This window comes from Danio aesculapii, chromosome 3, assembly GCF_903798145.1.
Source record: "Danio aesculapii chromosome 3, fDanAes4.1, whole genome shotgun sequence".
NCBI classification, from domain to species: domain Eukaryota; kingdom Metazoa; phylum Chordata; class Actinopteri; order Cypriniformes; family Danionidae; genus Danio; species Danio aesculapii.
This window is the reverse complement of record NC_079437.1, coordinates 27852548-27872494: the sequence shown is the minus strand read 5'-3', so window position 1 is coordinate 27872494 and position 19947 is coordinate 27852548. Positions and strand designations below refer to the sequence as shown.

The 19947-nt window shown below is 35.4% G+C and overlaps 1 protein-coding gene across 1 annotated transcript in view; it reads left to right on the top strand.

The window, feature by feature from the left end:
* Positions 1-3960: 3960 nt before the first annotated feature.
* fbxl16 (F-box and leucine-rich repeat protein 16) overlaps positions 3961-19947 on the top strand; it is a 30897-nt gene continuing 14910 nt past the window's right edge. The window contains exons 1-2 of the mRNA XM_056453548.1: positions 3961-4306; positions 18105-18768. Of these exons, the coding sequence (XP_056309523.1) occupies positions 4296-4306; positions 18105-18768 (675 nt within the window). The 5' untranslated portion in view covers positions 3961-4295. The remainder of the gene's footprint in view (positions 4307-18104; positions 18769-19947) is intronic.

Genomic DNA, 19947 nt, shown 5'->3' with positions numbered 1-19947 from the left:
AAAAAAGACAATGAGCAAATGAGTTGTTTAACAAAGTTTAATAAACACTGAAAAATATTTCACCGACTATATATACACAAATAAAATATATTTCACATTGAGCAGTCTGATGAAATGACAAAGAAAGTTGATCCTGATTGGTGCTCGTGATTGCTGATTGGCTCACAGAAAGAACCTTATAAAGTCAAGCTAGAGTTTGACTTTGTAAATAAAACTTATTTTGTTTATTAAATAAAAAGTAATAAAATGTAAACAACTTATCAAAAAGCATCACATAATGTAAATAAGCTGTCTATTAATAAGAATATGTGAATAACTCAATTTGAGCAAAAATGTCAGATAGAACCTCATAATTCTAAAGTGACGAATTATCAATGTAATATTTATTGCAGCAACATTTAACAATATTAGCTTCATTCATTCATTTTCTTTTTGGCTTGGTCTCTCTATTCATCAGGGATTGTCTGAAAATATGTATTATCATTTTTATTATTATTAATAATTATTATAATCATCATCATTATTAGCATTGAAATAATACATAATAATATTTACACTTAAATTTACAAAAAAGTTCAATTTTTTACATAATGTACTTTGTTTCTTTGTAGATGTTTGTGAAATTTTTAATAATTGTTTTAAAGTCATAACATTTTAAAGGAGAAGAAGTGAAATAGTACACTCTTGCAAAACACACTCCAATAATCTTTGACAAAAAATAATTAAATAAATTGCTTTATAAATTGCAATAGTTTCCCAAAGAAAACCCGAACCCCATTATTATGGAATTTTCCAAACAAACCTGCAAATGTTAGTTTAAGAGAAATCAAGAGCAAGGGGGAGCGAAACGTGGAAAACATCAGGTTTTGGCAGTTATAACCTGCTCTCTCGCATAACTCCTTTTTATTGACATACCATAAACCATAACCGTTTCTCTCTCTCTGAGCTGCTTTGTACAATAATCCAGAGTAAGCACGTCTTTATGAGATTCCCTAGACCTGCAGTGAAAGTACACAGACAAGCAAACCAATGGCGAGCCGAGTCTGCTAGTTTGGGGCCTGATTGTGAGGGAATCCTTTGTATGGCATGAAGTCATGACTGATGAGATTGGTGCCAGCCACGAAGAGGCCGAGAGGGGCCCTTCCATTCAAAAAAAAAAAAAAAGCATCCAACCAAGGCTACGAAAAACACTAGATTAAGGACAACACTCATTCCTGCTCAATTTAAACGAGTTGAGCAAATCCCCGGGGCGACCCTTAAAGACACAATTCCAGTATGCCAGATGGCCAGTGAGACCCTACACCCCAAATAGATGATTAAACACAATACGGTCACGTGTTTCATCCATCGGAAGAATGAGGCACAGTTGCCCCATACACTCATGCATTATTAAGAAGGTGCACTTCTTCTCCCCACAACCAAAATCCCTCCATTATTTATGCCCAAGTACTGAGTAGGATCCTAATAGGCATATAGGATTTCTTGGTTTGTTGTGCAGGCTCCGTCCAATGAGGGAGGCTGGGAGTGGGTGGGAGCAAGTGAGCGGGCTATAAATAGATAGCTCTCTAGCTCTCTGACTCCGTGTGGAGGCTGACACGGGATGCGCTCAGCATGCATAACGAGTAAAGGTAGCGCCGAAGAATTCTTCAGCTTATAGCCGCAACTCACCGGCAGCCATTTGACAGACCCACTGATGAAAAAATGGTGAAAAGAGGAAAGTCTGTGCCTTGTCTGTGAGAATCTCTAGTCTGGGTACTGGGCGTAAATGTTGTCCAAACAACTGCAGCATGAGATGCAGACTTCTTGGCAATGAGCACTGATGCCAGTATGAAGATATTATGTAATGGCAGCTAAAATGGGCGTCGGATACATCCTATGCCTCCGGGCAAATCTGAAATGACTGATCGGAGTGTGCATGAGTCAAACAATCTGCTAGTGCACACTACGGTGAGCTTAAATGCCCCAAAAATTGTAAATTAGTAACTTAATCACATTTTTTAACCAGCTCATACAGTAAGTTAAATGAACAATTTAGCTTATTCAATTCACCTATAACACTTTGGACTTGTGGGTGAAATCGGAGCACCAGGAGGAAACCCACGCAAACACAGGGAGAACATGCAAACTCCACACAGAAATGCCAACTTACCCAGCCGAGGCTCGAACCAGCGACCTTCTTGCTGTGAGGCAATTGTGCTACCCACTACACCACCATGAAGCCAATAGTTATAAATAATAATAATATTAAACTTTATTTTTATGTAGCGCCTTTAAAAGTAGCATCTCACGGCACTTTACAGACATATAAAATGTGCAGCAGTAAAAAGCACATACAAGGATGAATGCAAAAAAGAAAAAATGTAACATTTAAAAATAATTAAAAACACAAAATGATAATAATAGTAATAGATCTAAAAATAAAAAAGCTACCCAAAAAAAGTAAGTTTTAAGACATGATTTAAAAATACTAAAATGTCAAATTTTACAATTTAGGTGCTAATGAAGAGAATGCCTGGTCTCCCATAGTTTTTAGCCATGTTAACCGAGCAGTTAAAAGACCAGCATCAGACAAGCGCAAAGTATGTCTAGGAGTGTATGGGATTTACAATGCAAAAATTGGGCTTATTGAATTTTTAAAATCTGAAATATCACTATAGTTCACCTAAAATTGTAATTCTGTCATAATTAACTCACACTTTCTTCTATTGAACACAAAGGAAGATATTTTGAAGAAAGCTGGAAACTTGTAGCCACTGACTTTCATAGTAAAGTATTTGAAGAGTTTCAACCTGCCGTTTTTCTCAGCCTCCTGTGTTTATCAGCATAAACAGTTATTTCACTTTAAAGACCATGAGAAGGACTTACCCTGTGCCGTAAAAATAAAATTACTGAACCTATACACAGGAACCTGGTAAAAATGCTCATTTTAGTAGAAAATATTAGACTGTATTTAAAGGTTTTTGCATCTAAACTCTTCATTTGCTTTTTCCTACTATGGACGTCAGTGTTTACAGGTTTTCAGCTTTCTTCAAAATATCTTATTTTGTCTTCAACAGATAATAAAGAAAAGAAAACTCATAAAGGTTTGGAAACACTTATGGGTGGGCAAATAATTAGTGTTTTAATTTTTTGGGGTTAACCATCCCTTTAAGTGTATTAAAATAGTTTTAGCTAAAGTGTGGCCACATTTACTAAATGTTTAGCCACTTCCATTTAATTATTATTATTTTTTGTCTATTCAAGTTGGCCACGGTAATACTTTGCATTATATCAATTTCAATATATGATATGACATAACTGGTTTGAAATTGATTATGTGTAAACTGTATTGGATATAATAAACTTAAACATATACTTCACTAAACAACGGGAAACTGAGCTTTTTGTGATGGAATCTAAATGTGACCACACCTTTATAAACTCATATGAGCAATTACAAACGATTTCAATGCATTAGTCAGCAACACAATACTGACTACACTACTGAACACTGCTGGTATATAAAATTAATTTAAAAAAGGGACATACGGTTAAAAACACCTAAATGCGCTCCATATGAAGCCAAGCAATTTACACAAAACATTTACAACATTAATCTCAATTTGGGAGTAAAAATTTGCATTTATGTATGCATGGAAGATAATTCAACACATGGAACGCTGCTCGGGCAATACAATTTTAAGAGCTAGAAATACCTGCCATACGAAGATTAATAACATTGTGTATAATTGTGTAATATATTATGCATATGCATCTTCAAAAGGCAAGTAAACATGGGGTTACATAACAAAACATTACCTTCGTCTTTCTCTTACGGGAGAGTTACAACCAACGCTCACAAAACATTCAATGCTCACCAGCCCGAAGCGATGCATTATTGATATTTTTCTGCTGCTATCTCTTTAAATGGGATTGGTCTGTTTTGTGTGCGTGTGCATGTGAGAGAGAAAGAGACAGCGAGTGGGAGGCAAGCTTTGTGTGGAGAAACAGAATGAACGGGCTGTTATTTTAGGCTAGGGCATTAATTCGCTTGTTTAATATTCCCTTCCATACACATATAAAGTGATATTTCCCGGCTTTCGCTACTGAGAAAAGGTTTACATCTCTATGGCAACATCGACATATCAAATTATCATCACCTCCGCAAGGAAATAACGGGCAGGGCTGCTGCTGCTGCTACTGGTACTGCTATATTTATTTATTTTCCCTCATGCGTCCTGCAACGTTGTGGGAAACGCGATCGAGCCAGGCAGAGATAGCACTATATGATGGATTAATGGTCGTGTGAGCTGCATATGAAAGAAAGGTAAGAGAATACACTATTAATACAACCGATTATTAATGTGATGCGTGTTTTGATCAAGCTTAGACGGCGTTTAACGCAAAGGATTCAAAGAAAAGCAGTATATCAGCTACTGGTAATAACAATTGTCCCAAGAGAACAAGCCATGATGGGAAGAGGATCAATAGAGCTGATCTGAAAAAAGAGGAAAGGACAAGGAAACGAGAATGCAACATTATTACCGCTCGGGTGAACGTGCATGTCTTTGGCTGTGTCTCAAAACCTAGCGTGTTGCCTACCTAGGCAACATTTTTGTACATCAGAGGCGCATGCTGTCCAAATATACTGTGAACAGAAAGAAATATTTATCTACTAAAGCATTCACAAATGAGGCTAATACGAGTTTGTCGAGGAAAATGTATTTCACTTGAAGTTTATTTTGCTTCCATTTGACAGCTAGCCTAGTTTGTTTTACTTAAAGGCTAAACCTTTAAGTTAGCCTACTTAGATTTAAATTTTAAATAAAAGGGCTCAGAGTTATAAAAACAAACTTATTTTAAGCTTCTCAATTAAATTGATATTGATACTATTGGAAACCTGCCCAACATACTGGTTAATGAATAAAAATTGCCTGTTGTTGTCTAGGTAGGCAGCTCACTAGGTTTTGAGACAGTCTTTGTCTTTGCTTATAGGATGCTGAAAATTCCTCATGTACATGACGTCACCTGTCCGTCTTCCTGAGGTCGAGATACACACGTTATCCTCCGCGTTTCGCGCGGTTGTCGTGACGTAACAGGCAAATGTTTTGTTCGATAAACGGCAACGGCGTTTATACAATCACAGAAGGCCGCGTAGAGTGTTTGTTAATATTTAGACAACTGCATGATTCCACACTTGGCGCCAAGGTTGCTCTCTGTGCAGTGTTATTCGACGACAGGAATTTAAAGGGATAGTTCTCCCTAAAATGAACATTCACGTCGTTTCAAACCAGTGGCTTTATTGTTGCAATTAAGAAAAAAAAATGTTTTAGTAGGCCTACAGGCGACATAGAAAGTGAAATGAAAGTTTATAACTTCTAAATGAATGAATGGATGAATATAAAAAAATCTAAATGCTATTATTTTGTTAATATTTCTGTTATAAATAATACCAGTATTTGTTAAACGTCTGCATTTAGTTGCCTTGTACTTGTACATGTGTGATGACAATAAATTGAATCTAATCTAAAAATCTAATCTAATACTAAAACACATTGTTATTATGAGTGCTAATGAACTTCACTTTCGATATAACAGCACAAAGTATTATTGTTGCTATAAAGCCTGGTTAGAATATACAGTATTATCACAATACTGACATGAACTGCAACAGTAGTTACTTTAGCATATATAATGGCAAAAAAGTTCAGTAAAACATATTTCAAACGAGATAAATTGCTAAACTATTATAAAGTCAGTGGTAATAATAATTATTATGAATAATGGTATAATTATTATTATTAATCCTTTAGAATTAGGTCTCTATATTTACCACTTTTAAGTGCATTAACCCCTTAACTGTTTTTAGCACTGTTTTTTTTTTTTGTCTAAATCTGAACTTATCTTTACAAATATATCAAATATATGTTTCCTGTTCAAGTTTGAACTCTAAAAAAAGGGTAAAAAATCTATTATAACAGATTATGTTAATGTAAAGTTTTAAAAATGCAACTGAACTTTGCAGGTTTTTGGATTCATTTAATAAATACGTTATTACTTTATATGTAGTTTCCATCATCAGTTTAGCCTTATTGTAAATTACTAAAGAACAAGAATCAGATCATTTTAATCAATATCTCAGGTATGTTTGAAGACAGAATAACTTGTAAATTTGTTTATAATAAGAACGATAGCATATTAAATTTTCAAGAATTTTGTGTAATTCTAAACACTACTGTCAATAAAACAATCTGAATATACTTAAAAGTCATTCTAAAAGTTAACATTTTAATAATTAGCCACAGTATTTTAATTAGGCTTCTTCCTTATTACGTGTAATTGAATATCAGCACGTGTCTACACCTCACACTAAACATCTCAATTGTAAGGCCTACAGGATTTCTTAACAGGTCTAGTCAGGGATTGATTCTCCTAAGCTGTTTAGAAGCTTGGAAGACCCTTAGTGATTAGGCCTGCTATTCTAATTTAATAACATCAGTGAGTTAATGAGAGTTAGGCTATGTTTAGAAAAACATACAATTATGCTGCTCTTAACATCACTACTCTACATTTTATTGCACATCAAGCATGTACATTTTCTGTATGAATATCTAGATGACCTACTTCATTTGCTGATAATAAACAAAAGAGAAGATTGCTAACTGCACAGAATACCATAATGCAACATGCTTGTAGCCTACTTGACTTTTCATTTTTAGCATATGAAGTATTATCAGAACAATTTCCAACATTTCTTTCTAGCCTGACTGTACTGCCAAACTATTAGATATTTTACACAAAAATAAGCTAAAAAAGCTAAATTTGTAAAACTAAGAAGGGATAATTATTACTAATAACAAATAATAAGAGAGAGTTAACCAAAACTGAAAATTATGTCATCATTTACTCACCCTCTACTTGATCCAAACCAGAGTGTTTCTTCTGTTGAACACAAAAGAAGATATTTTGAAGAATGTTGAAAACCTGTAACCAATGACTTTCATAGTAAAAAAGAAGTCAATGGTTACAGGTTTCCAACATTCTCCAAAATATCTTATGAAGTCAAACTGGTTTGGTAAAAGTAAAGGTTGAGTAAACAATCATTTTCTTTCAACTATCCTTTTAAGTACAAACATTTATTTTCAAATCGTAGACTTAATACAATATCCATTCTGAAAAATTCACATTAATAAATGAAAAAGTTTGAACAGCATTACGTTATTATTGCATCATTATAATTAATATTGAAATATTAAAATGAAGGTCTGCATAAAACATTAACACACCTCTCTCTATAGGTTTATCAGGCAAAAGATCAGTGACAGCATCTACAGCTGTAACTAATATCATGGGTGAAAGTGAGCATGTGTGGAGGCCCACTAAGTGTTGACAGCATAGCATACACTATCCCCAGTGAGACAGTGTAGATTATCTTCCCTTTCATACCGAGCATCCCCCTCTCCTCGGGTCAGTTTTAAGGGTAGTTCACACCAAGAACAATAACTCCAAATACTAAAAACTAGAACAATAATTATATAATTATGGAAGGCCACACTGCAGCTATAATGATAGTGACACATACTAACATTATTGTTTTACATTAAATTCTGACTGATTTATCCAGCTGATGAATGATAAAGCATACATCAACACAGCTTTATAATAAAAATGCTGGGTTATTTCAGCTCAAATTTGGGTAAAATATGGGAAAATTAAACAAATGGGTTATTCATTCATTCATTTTTTTTCCGGCTTAGTCCCTCCACCAATCAGGGGTCGCCACAGCGAAATGAACCGCCAACTTATCCAGCATATGTTTTATGCAGCAAATACCCTTCCAGCTGCAACCCATCACTGGAAAACACCCATACACTCTTATTCACACACATACACTACGGACAATTTAGCATACCCAATTCACCTGTACTGCATGTCTTTGGACTGTGGGGGAAACTGGAGCCGAAGGAAACCCACGCGAACACGAGGAGAACAAGCAAAACTCACACAGAAATGCCAACTGACCCAATCGAGACTTAAACCAGCAACCTTCTTGCTGTGAGGCAATTGTGCTCCCCACTGCACCACAGAGACGCCCCTATATATTATATTTTCAATAATATTTAAACGTAAAAGTTTTGTTGGTAAATATTTGGATCAAATTTAATCTGAAGAAATTTAGAGTGTACGTTTCTTTCACATTTTTGAAAGCTTTCACATATGGATGACAATATTTTCAAAAATATGCCGTTTACATTGCAAAAAGGACTAAAGAAGCCAGATTATATGTGTCAGGCCAGTATTCTATTGTCACTTTGCAAGGAAACTGTTTGCCATTGTTGTTTTGGTGTTCAAAACACTCACATATATTTATAAACAGGTAATGCACAATGTTGCTGTTTTTACAAAAGTGTATTTTTGGAGTTTGCATGAAGATAACAACGCTGTCAAAACTTGCATTTTGTCAAAAACTTGCATTTTAGGCACCTAATACATTGATATTTTGTAAATGAACAGCCTTTTTTTGAACAGTGTTTCGTAAACAGTAAAGTGGCAGATATAACAGCAGATCTTCCTATAATGAACTGAACATTATTGTCTGATGATGTAAATACCATATACTTTATATGTTTAATATAGATTTAACATCCCTTATCATTATTGCTTATGCTGTGAGTGGGCATTTATCAGGTGGCTTTAGCAGACTTTTTTCCTTTACCAAGTTATGTTATTTATGTTATTTGCCAACCTATAGTTTTGGCTTCCAATATATCTCAAACTATCTTGGATCAACTAAATGTTTTCCGCTGGGGACCACATTAACCTACAAAGGTATAGTTTCCTTAAAAATTAACATTTACTATTTGCTCGTCGTCAGGTGGCCTAAAACTTTTGGTTTTTTTATTCTGTTCAACACAGAAGAAACTATTTTGAAGACAGCTGAAAACTGGTTACCATTGACATCCATAGTATGAAAAATAGAAGTCAGTGGTTACCAGTGTACCAAAGTTTTTACAAAATATCTTCTTTTGTATTTAAAGAAAGTTTTGAACCAGGCAAGGATGTGTAAATGTTCACATAATTTCCAGTTTTGTGTGAACTATCCCTTTAACATACTATTTTGGTTCCCTCCTGGTTTAGAAACGATACCTCATTCTTTATTTCTATTTAAACAACTGCAGTCGCATTTATACAGGAGCAGACTTTTTCACATTAGTGTAATTTGTGAAGACTAATGTGAAACTATTCTTCAGAGAGTACAGATTTGAAACTGTTGTCCCACTTCCAAACTTCCAAAAACTTAGTTCAACTTCCTGTAACTCCAGCAACTTCATTTGAAATTCCGCTGAGGAAGTCTCAGAAGTGCTCTTAAGCCACCTCTCACTGAGCACCACTAGATTGTGTGGTTACTTTGAACATGCAAATCCCTCTCAAAGAGACCATTGCCAATCCTGTCCAGTCGAAGAAGCTTCCACTATCCCATCTCCCCAGTTCCCTCTCGTCCCATCCCCCAACCCTCATTGTGTGCCAAACATCGCACATCTGTCCGTGGCAGAAGCACCAGGCTCCATTCTCTTCTTGTTTGTTGTGATAGGGCTTGTATGCTTCGTCAGTAAATCCAAATAACACGGGTACGGAGGCTGGGCCTGTAGGCAAAAATGAAAAGGCTTGCAAAGTGGCAAAGGGGAGAATGGATTTACTCCATGCAAATACATTGCCAAGAGTTCGGGAAACAAGAAAGTTGAGATGTTGCCCTCTTTAGTGATGCCAACCAGTTCCATTTTCTTTGGAAAGCATTTGCTTAAAGGAAAAACTTCCATTACAAATGAGTAGATGAGTTTAGGGCTGCACAATTAATCGAAAAAAGATTGTGATCTCGATTTGACCCTCTATACGATCTAAATCCGGCATCTCTACGATTCAGCCAATTATATTTTCAAGTTCAGGAGAAAAGCATAAGTCGCACAAGTCTTGCTCAGCAACATGGACACCTCCAAATGGTCAGCATACTGTATTTATAGGGTATAATTCACCCAAAAATGTGTTCTGTCTTCATGTAATGATGTATTCGCGGCTGCGAAATCACATGTGAGCTGACACACTATTTGTTTACAACCAAAAGGACCCACACGCGGTTGCGAATGATGTCTACTGTAGTGAACAGAACCTGCACAGGCTGTGAATAACAGGTAATAAAGTTGTAAATAATGTTCAGCTTGTTGCACCGAGAGATCATTTGCGAGCCATGTAGGAAGTGTGAAAAGTATGTTTTTTTTCTCAAAGTGACGGCAGCCATGACATGAGTGCACTCAGCATTGAAAGTGAAACCAAAACCGCGCGCATCATTTAAATGGTCATATCGCTTTTTAGAGTTATGATTAGGACAAGCATTTGATAAGTTTTTTTTCTTTCATAGTGAACACAAAGTGTGAGAATAAATGTTGTCAGTATAACTACTCCAGCCTATTTAAATGTGAAATATGATGCAAGAGGGAATCGGATAATGACAAATGTCTATTAATTCAACTTCAGAATTATCAATAGTTATATTCTGATGTATTCACTTTCCTGTGCATTAACGATCAGGACACATTTAAAGTCTATTCAAGTCCATCATTTCAAGTCTATATAAAAATTTAGCACAACATACATCCTACACATAGGCCTAATATTATTATTGTTTTTTTAATCATATGTTTGAGAAGTAACAATAATAATAGGATACTCATATTAGCCTTTATTTTACATCTACAGAATCGTAAGAAAATCGTGATGTTGATTATAAGCAAAAAAAAATCATGATTCTTATTTTATCCAGAATCGTGCAGCCCTAGATGAGTTTAGAACTTCACAGATCCATATTATGCAAAGTAAAACGCTCTAACCATGTGATATCCCACGAAAAGAATATTCATCCAAAAGTGAAATCTTCATTTATTCACGCTCATGTTTTCCATTTACTACTCTTTTTTTCAAATTTGCATGGCTTTTTTGTATCTTTAAAATGAATAAATAAAATGCTCTATATTATGAAAGGCAATGGGATGCTTTCCTCGAAAAAAGTATTATTGAAGAGTAACCCTGTTGCTAACAGACAGATTGCTTATGAACAGGAGGATATGAAAGCATTAGTGAAGGAACTCAACAGACAACATATTTTGTTTTATTCTGGTTAACAGTCAATAAGTATTCCAAGAAATGAAGGAAGTACTTTCAGTTAACATCTTTCCAGAATTTGGGCTTGATCCAATATGAGTCTTTATTTTGGCATCATTATAAATATTTTAACAGACTTACTTAAAATAAAGATGAAATATCCTGCACTAAAAGCAGGAGAATAATCTAAACAAACAGTGTAATCTGTTATTTAGTTGATCTGTTTGTAATGAAGCGGTGGATTTATCTTTGATAAGTTAATTCTAGCTATTCTAATCCTCTCAGCTTGATTCAGAAAATAACTTCTGCGTGCGTGCCACTTTTATTTGGAAAAGTCGAAAGGCGCTCAGCATGCTGATACGATTTATAGCCGTGTGCTTTTAAAAAACACCCCCCTAATTATTTAAGAGCTGTTTTTTCCCCCTTCTGTGAATATCCAGATGAACTCCCTTGAACCCATCTGGACTGCAGCCATGCCCTTTCCATGTCTCGCTTTCAAATGCTTTGCTGCTTAACTGTGTTTCTGGAGGTTTTCACTGGCTACGTCCCCTTTTCAAAGTCTCCATGGGGGCGACAGCTGAACTAATTTGTTCTAGCGCTGAATGTAAAGAGCAGAATTTGAAATGATCATTATTTGAATTTTAAATTCCTCTCAAGGCTTTCAAATGACAAGCAGCTATATATAAATACATTGATGCATACTGTTAACAGCCTTTACGTAATACTGTTTCAGTGCATCAAAAGTGCACTGACTGAAATGTGAGAACACATCCAGAGGTTACAGTTAGACCTTCGCACCAACGGGTCACTGTGTCAGAAAACTGCTGAGCGTCACACTGGAATATTTGAACCCAGACATGATGCCACAATACTTCCTCTATGATTGAGTTTGTTTTCATATTAATGTGAGAAGTCTAAATATCGATTCTACTTTACTGCAAGGTAAAAATACTCTATCATATATAGAGTGCTGAGACCCCAACACTTAACGCACATTGCTTCTTTAAAATCTTTCAAATTATATATTTTGTGCTGAAATGGTGGGTAAAGAAGACAGCATATGGATCGGGCCTTGGCAAGCTGCCACTGCTTTTTCTTGGCACATATTTCAGTACAGAGAGTTCCCATCAAACCCAGTGCAGAATATGTCAGCTAGTCTCTTTTTTTAAATCACTTCTCCCACTCCATTCATACATTTTCTGCTGATGGTTTGACTCTAGGTCTCTGGCCCAGTGCATGTTTCATTTGCCCCAGTGCAGAGGACTACTAGCCCTTTCTGTGTCATTTTAATGAATTGCCCCAAGTTTTATTTTTATTTTTATGAAGAACTCTTGACTGCATTACCCACACAAGTTGCGTATCATGATGGGCCAAACTCTGCAGTGCAGAAGTGTAGCTGAAGGCAGTCTGATGTGCTTCATCAGGCAGTTCAGTTGCTCTCCTTGGTGCTGAAGTTGCACTAACAGGTTCTTCTCTCTCTCTCTTTCTCTCGCCCTTTCTTTCCAGCAGCTACACTTGTATATGAGATACTTAGTTAAGTTTAAATATTTTTTGTTGTCTATACCATTTTATCTCCCCCAGCCATTTGAAAGGAATTAATTATTGTTTTAATTTAGTGTTTACCAAACTTTTTCTTTGTTTTACGTAACCTTATAGTATCATAAGTAAGGCTCGAGTGCTCCTCTATCAATACTAAACATTTAAAAATGATTATCAATTTCCCTAAAATGGCTATTACCACAGTGTTTAACTTTAAAATTTAAAAAGATGGATGCTGTGGTTGAAAATCAGAGCCACCAAATCTCATCTCACCTCGCTTTTTTAATGAGACACCTGAGCTTGTTTGCCTTCATAGGTTTTGACACTTCTGGGGGAAATGTTACTAGCACTTGGAAAGATCTCTTTTTCTGTGTGTGTTCATAAATATGCAAACATTTTCAAGTGTGATTTACTCCATTTAATAAATTTAACACAAACCAACCTACTTTGTTGTATTTCGCTAATCAGGTAGTACCAAATATTTGTTGATTATTTTACATATTAATTTTGACTATTTTAACAAAAAAAAATCATCATTTTAAATCTTTAAAAGTTTGGTGTGTAACTTAAAATTATATATATATATATATATATATATATATATATATATATATATATATATATATTTAAATTAATTATATTATTATCTTATTATTATTATTATTATATTACTATTTTACACTCACTGGCCACTTTATTAGTTACAACTGCTTGTTAACGCAAATTTCTAATCAGCCAATCACATGGCAGCAACTCAATGCTTTTAGGCATGTAGACATGATCAAGACGATCTGCTGCAGTTCAAACCGAGCATCAGAATGGGGAAAGGTGATTTAAGTAACTTTGAACGTGGCGTGGTTGTTGGTGCCAGACGGGCTGGTTTGAGTATTCAGAAACTGCTGATGTACTGGGATTTTTAGAAAATATCCATTGAGCGGCAGTTATGCCTTATTAATGTCAGAGGTCAGAGGAGACTAGAAAAGCAACAGTAACTCAAATAACCGTTCATTTCAACCGAGGTATGAAGTAGAGCATCTCTAAATGCACAATACGTCGAACCTTGATGTGGATGGCAACAGCAGCAAAAGACCACACTGGGTGCCTAAAAACAGGAAACTGAGGCTACAATTCGGACAGGTTCCCCAAAACTGGACAATAGAAGATTGGAAAAACGGTGCCTGAGTCTTGATTTCTGCTGCGACATTCGGATGGTAGGGTCAGAATTTGGCATCAACAACACAAAAGCATGGATCCATCCTGCCTTGGATCAACGGTTCAGGCTGCAGTTTGTGGTGTAATGGTGTGGGGGATATTTTCTTTGGGCCCATTAGTACCAATTGAGCATTGTGCTTCAATCCATCTCTTTATGACCACATCTTCTGATGGCTACTTCCAGCAGGATAACGTGCCATGTCATAAAGTGCGAATCATCTTAGACTGGTTTCTTGAACATGACAATGAGTTCACTGTACTCAAATGGCCTTCACGTTCACCAGATGTCAATCCAATAGAGCACATTTAGAATGTGGTGGAATGAGGGATTCGCATCATGGATGTACAGCAGACAAATCTGCAGCAACTGCATGATGCTATTATGTCAATATGGACCAAAATCTCTGAGGAATATTTCCAGTACCTTGTTGAAACTATGCCACGAAGAATTAAGGCAGTTCTGAAGGCAAAAGGGGGTCCAACCCGGTACTAATACTGTGTTCCTAATAAAGTGGCCAGTAAGTGTATTTGTGTTTATTAATGTTACAAATAAATACTATTTGTACAATTTTCATCCTAAGGCTCATGGGACACTGAGTGCACACATAGCAGTCAAATAATTGTGATCTATTATGCAATATTCATTCATTCATTTTCTTTTCGACTTAGTCCCTTTATTAATCTGGGGTGGCTACAGCAGAATGAACCGCTAACTTATCCAGCATTTGTTTTACACAGCTAAAGCCCTTCCAGCTGCAACCCATCACTGGGAAACTAATATGCAATAATATTCTGATATTACTGAATAATATTTAATGAAATCATTTAAGTTTGTTTGTTTAATAAGTTTGTTTAATAAAATGTAAATACTTGAAATAATCAATCGTGCTCATATATGAACGTCACCTGTTTTGAGTTTGAGTGGGAATGGTTTTTGTGGTCTGCTCCTGTGTTTGATTTTCTAGAGAAACAAATTAGATCTGCTTTCCCCCACTAATATTTCAAAAGCTGTGAAATGAGTTGCGTATTTGCATACATTTTACCTAGATTATGTTTCTCCTGTGAAGGTCTAGTGGCTATTTAGTCAAATCTCTCTTATGCAAAATCAACATTTTTGTTTTTCTTCATGCAAATTACAATCACTTCATATAATCATTCTGCATTCAAAATCAGCATATGCTGTTTTTAAGTAAGCATTTTGAGCTGCGAAGATAGTCATGGCAAGGCTTATTGAGAAAAATGTCTGAAAGCAAGCAACACTCATTGACATTTTACACTTGAACCATTAGTTCTCAGAGCACGCACACCTGCATGGAGGGTTTAAGGTGGACCAGGGTGTTGAAACTGCAGCTCTGGTTCAGTGTATATTCTTCAGTCATTTCACACAGCCATCATAACATCCTCTTTAGTTTTGAATCACTTTCTGAACTGATATTTCCATTTTATTAGTTGTTTATTTTTATTATATGAGTCTGTATACATATTTCAATGGCATATGTGCTGACATGTGTCTGTTCTGCAACCTAATTTCCTATTTTTCACTCAGTATGTGAACTATGTGACTGTAATGCCAATAACAAATGAGTCAGCGAAGAAGTGTTTGAGTGAACACCTGCACTGACGTGAAAAATACGGTAACTCAGCAGACGCTTATGTTGTGTCATGTTGTATCTTGTGCATAATTCAGATCAGATCACCATGCGTATCAAATGTGAATCAGATTGTTAGTTTAGGATTTCTTTTGGTTTTTGGCTATACTGACATTTACATTCAGTGTCTGTAGGTAAACAATAAAAAACTCCTCATGTCATTGTCCTTACGATGAAAATTGATGTAGATATATCAGATATTGAATGCACGGATCCAATTACTTGCTAAATGACAGTGCAGACAAGAAGTCTTAAAGATCATGTTTGAAACACTAATCAGATTTGTTTGGTGTCTTAGCCAAGCATCTGAATTTTTACATCAAGGCACAATGGGTCTTAAGACATACATTAACCTCCAGTTTTAGAGACTAAATGGCACATTTGAGCTACCAAAAAACTTGCTCAGACACATCCTAAAATATATGATTGTTTTGTCTCAAAATGCACACTAGCAATGTGCATTTCTAATGCTTTTCTTTTTTATTAAAGCTACTTAAATATCTAAATTAGGACTAAGGCCTTTGAAACCAGATCTAAGCCACCCACAAACTGTGAAGAACACATAACTATAAACTTGATGGCAATAATTAGTCAACCCCAAACTGTTACTTGCAACTGATTTGTATGTTTAAATATAATAACCAACATCACATACTAATGTATTTGCAAACATGAAATTAAGGACTAAATGAATAATTACTTAATGAATAATACATTTATGTTTTGGTCACACTTTACAATAAGGTTTCATTAGTTACCGGATTTACTAACATGAACTAAGTTTGAGCAATCCTGTACAGCATTTTTTAATTGTAGTTCAACAGTTAAACTAGCAATAAATGACTTAGTTTAAGATGAATAAATACTGTAATAAATGTATTGTCTTTTGTGTCCATTTTAGTTAATGCATTAACTTAACTGACATTTACCAATGTAACCTTAATGTATAGTGTTACCTATGTTCAAGTTGTTGTTAAAATACAATATTAATCATAAAAGCATTGTATATTTATCATTGCATATTTAGTTGAAAAAAGTATCACTAGATATGTTTACAAACAAAGATGTGAATTAAGCTTTTGTGCAAAACTGCAATATTAAATAAAATATTTTTGGAAAAAAAACACTGCTTTCATCCAATGAGTCAAAGAGAATAAGATCATCACTTTTTGTAAAACATGCGTCAAATATCAAAAAGTGATTTTTTTTTTGGTGCTAGAGAGGCGGAGATATATAATAAATTAGATGTACCTCAGAAAACAAAAGCTAAACACAATCATAATAGGCTTTTGGAGACACAAAAGCTGAAGACAGTTCTGGGACTCGGGAGGCAATAGTAAAAAAGCACTTTGATTACAGACTTCGGCTAAGGCCTTTTGAAAATGACCAAAACAACACTTGAGATGTTGTGCAATGTGATCAACATTTTTATCAACATTATTTCGTATTGTGTAAAATTGTTATCCTACTCAGTTAAGTACGTACACTTTCATGCACATTTTCTAAATGTATGCACATCTTTGCATTTCTATTTTTGTTCAGCATATTTTGTTCAAAATGCGCATGGTTAAGTAAACAGGTTAATTAGAATATAATAAATACAGGGTGTGTCCAATCCTTCTCCTGGAGGGTTGCAGTGCTACAAAACTGAGCTTCTATCCTACTTAAACCAACTTAAACCAGTTAATCAAACTCTTATAGGCTCTTATAGGATATTTTTGTGCCAACTAATAGTAAAATAGATAACGTATACAAAACTTGACTTTTTAAATAAAGCAGGTACAGTGGTTGAATTGACAAAATATTTGTTCATTGCAGATGCATAACAAAATATAAGACCTGTAGAGTACATATGTGTGTTACAGTACATCCTCAGGTCAAATATTTTATTGTGACTGAAACATACTATGTAAATACAAATGCAGTTAAAGGAACTTGTTACCTACAGTGTGAAATTCATTAAGGCATTCACTTACCTTATGTGTTTTCTGCATTCCCGCACTTCCTATTGCTTTTTTAGATGGACGTATTGACTGTTGAACCCACGTCTTGTCTTTTACAGAACTGCACACATGACAAAACTTACAATTAGGTCTATTTTGAAAAATCACATCTCTAGCCCTTGCAGTTTTCCTTATTTGTTTTGCATATTCTGTTGAACTACTAAACAAGTTCATAACAGTCATTTAATTAGTTTTTATAAATGTACTTTTTAGCCCAGAAACCTTTGGATTTTCTCCACAAATGTTGAACACGAAACAACATTAAGAAATGTAATATTAACTGAAAATGAGAAACACACAAAAAATATGTTGCTAAAAATATTTATTTATCCATCATACAGTATTTGTGAGCCAGTGAATATGTTGGCAGGGCAAGTAAAAATCTGTCGTTGGAAAAAAAAACTGTTATTGTTAAGCACTGCCATAAAACAATTAACACTTTTCTTTAGAGCTGTGATCACATTTATGCATGGTGTGAAGAAATGTTTTCAATCATAATGTATTTTTAAATATCTGTCAAGATGTTACTGCATCCAAGAGAAATGATTCAAGTCTGGTCTATTCGCAGGCTTCCAATGCTGAATATGTCCACTCCCAGTGACCTCAAGTCTCCTTGCGTGACGCGGAACGGCATGGTCAAGCTGCCCCCCCAGCCCAACCGCCTCGGTTCGGCCAGCATCACTAAAGGCACTCCAGCTGCCAAGAATCGCCTGTGCCAGTCATCCTCCGTGCCCACCATCTTGCCTCCGCCTAGCCTCCCATATCACCTGGATCCCTTGCCCACAGCAGCCTCGCTGCTTGGCCCAGACCTAGACACGAGCCCTGTGACTGCGATCAAACCCCCTCTCCGGCAATTCCCCAAACCCCTACTGGAGAGACAACTGGTACTGGACGAGAAGGTGCTAAACCGGCTCTTATGGTACTTCACCACAGCAGAAAAGTGTATTCTAGCCCAGGTGTGCAAGACATGGCGAAAAGTGCTCTACCAGCCCAAGTTCTGGGAGGGGGTGACGCCAATCCTCCATGCCAAGGAACTCTACACTATCCTGCCCAATGGGGAGAAGGAGTTTGTTAGCCTGCAGGCGTTTGCACTCAGAGGCTTCCAGGCCTTCTGTCTGGTGGGGGTCTCGGATTTGGACATTTGTGAGTTCATCGACAACTATCCGCTGTCAAAGAAGGGAGTGAAGTCTGTCAGCCTTAAGAGGTCGACCATAACGGATGCAGGACTTGAGGTAATTATGGTGTCATGCTGAATTATTATTTCATTTGACTATTAACCAATACAATTACAAGTTTATGTTTTCATGAAAGCAACTTTATATGTTTAGTATAACGGTAAAAATGTATCACATAACATACATTCTTTACCACAGTTTAATGTGCAACTGAACTGTAGTTTGAACTGTAGAGTTTGAATTGCTCTATAATTTAAATTTGGAAGGACAAAATACCCCTGTATGTTTTTTTCTTTTTTTTTGTGTGTTTTTTTTTTAATATTTATAAGACATGATATAGTAATGATATGTATGATATATAGTAACAGCACACAAGCAAGACTAATAAAGTTTTTCTCATTATCAGCGATTGAGCTCAAATTTGAAATAGATTTTTAAAAGCATGAGAAGCTAATACTTAGCAAGTTGCATTTTGTACACAATATTCTTTCATTCCTTTATTGAATTCAATTTTAATTTTTTTTTTAATTGGCTCATAAAATTTGAGAGGTCAAAAATCGAGCTCAGTTTTTAACAGGAAATGGCGCTATATGCACTATAAACAAACAGCCATGCTATGCTTGCAATTGCTTACAAATGCCACTTGAACATAAAACAATCATGATAAAAGTAAACTTAGGATTTATTTAAAAGCTTAAAAATAACAATAGTGTTCATAGCAAGCTGTGTTTACATTAATCTCGTGACAAAATATAACTTACATGACTAGCCGAATGCACACTCTTCCTAGTGAGCGTTTGTGTTTACGGTTAAAAACTTGCCTACAGCGCCATCTGCTGTTTAAAACTAAGCACATAATTCATTCAAGATAGAATAGCGATGCATTTTAAAAATCTCAGATTTCTGATAAATGAGGGTGTCTAAGTATGTAGTCATTTAAAGACAAATACTACAACGAAGAACATTTGTGCATTTCCGAGCAATACTCCAGTGTTTCCTCCTGAATAAATCTGTTCAATCTAGTGAGGTAACGATTCAATGATCCATTCTTAAAGACTGCATCTGAAAGCAGATATGCTCTTTTAAATAGGCAATTACTTTAAATAACCACTAAAAGTATGCATTAAATAGTGTAAATATGAAAAGTATGAATTTAATTGAATGTAATACATCCTCCTGGTTCGTTTGGAATTCAGTTATACTTATCCTGTTACATACTTCACACTTACTATATAG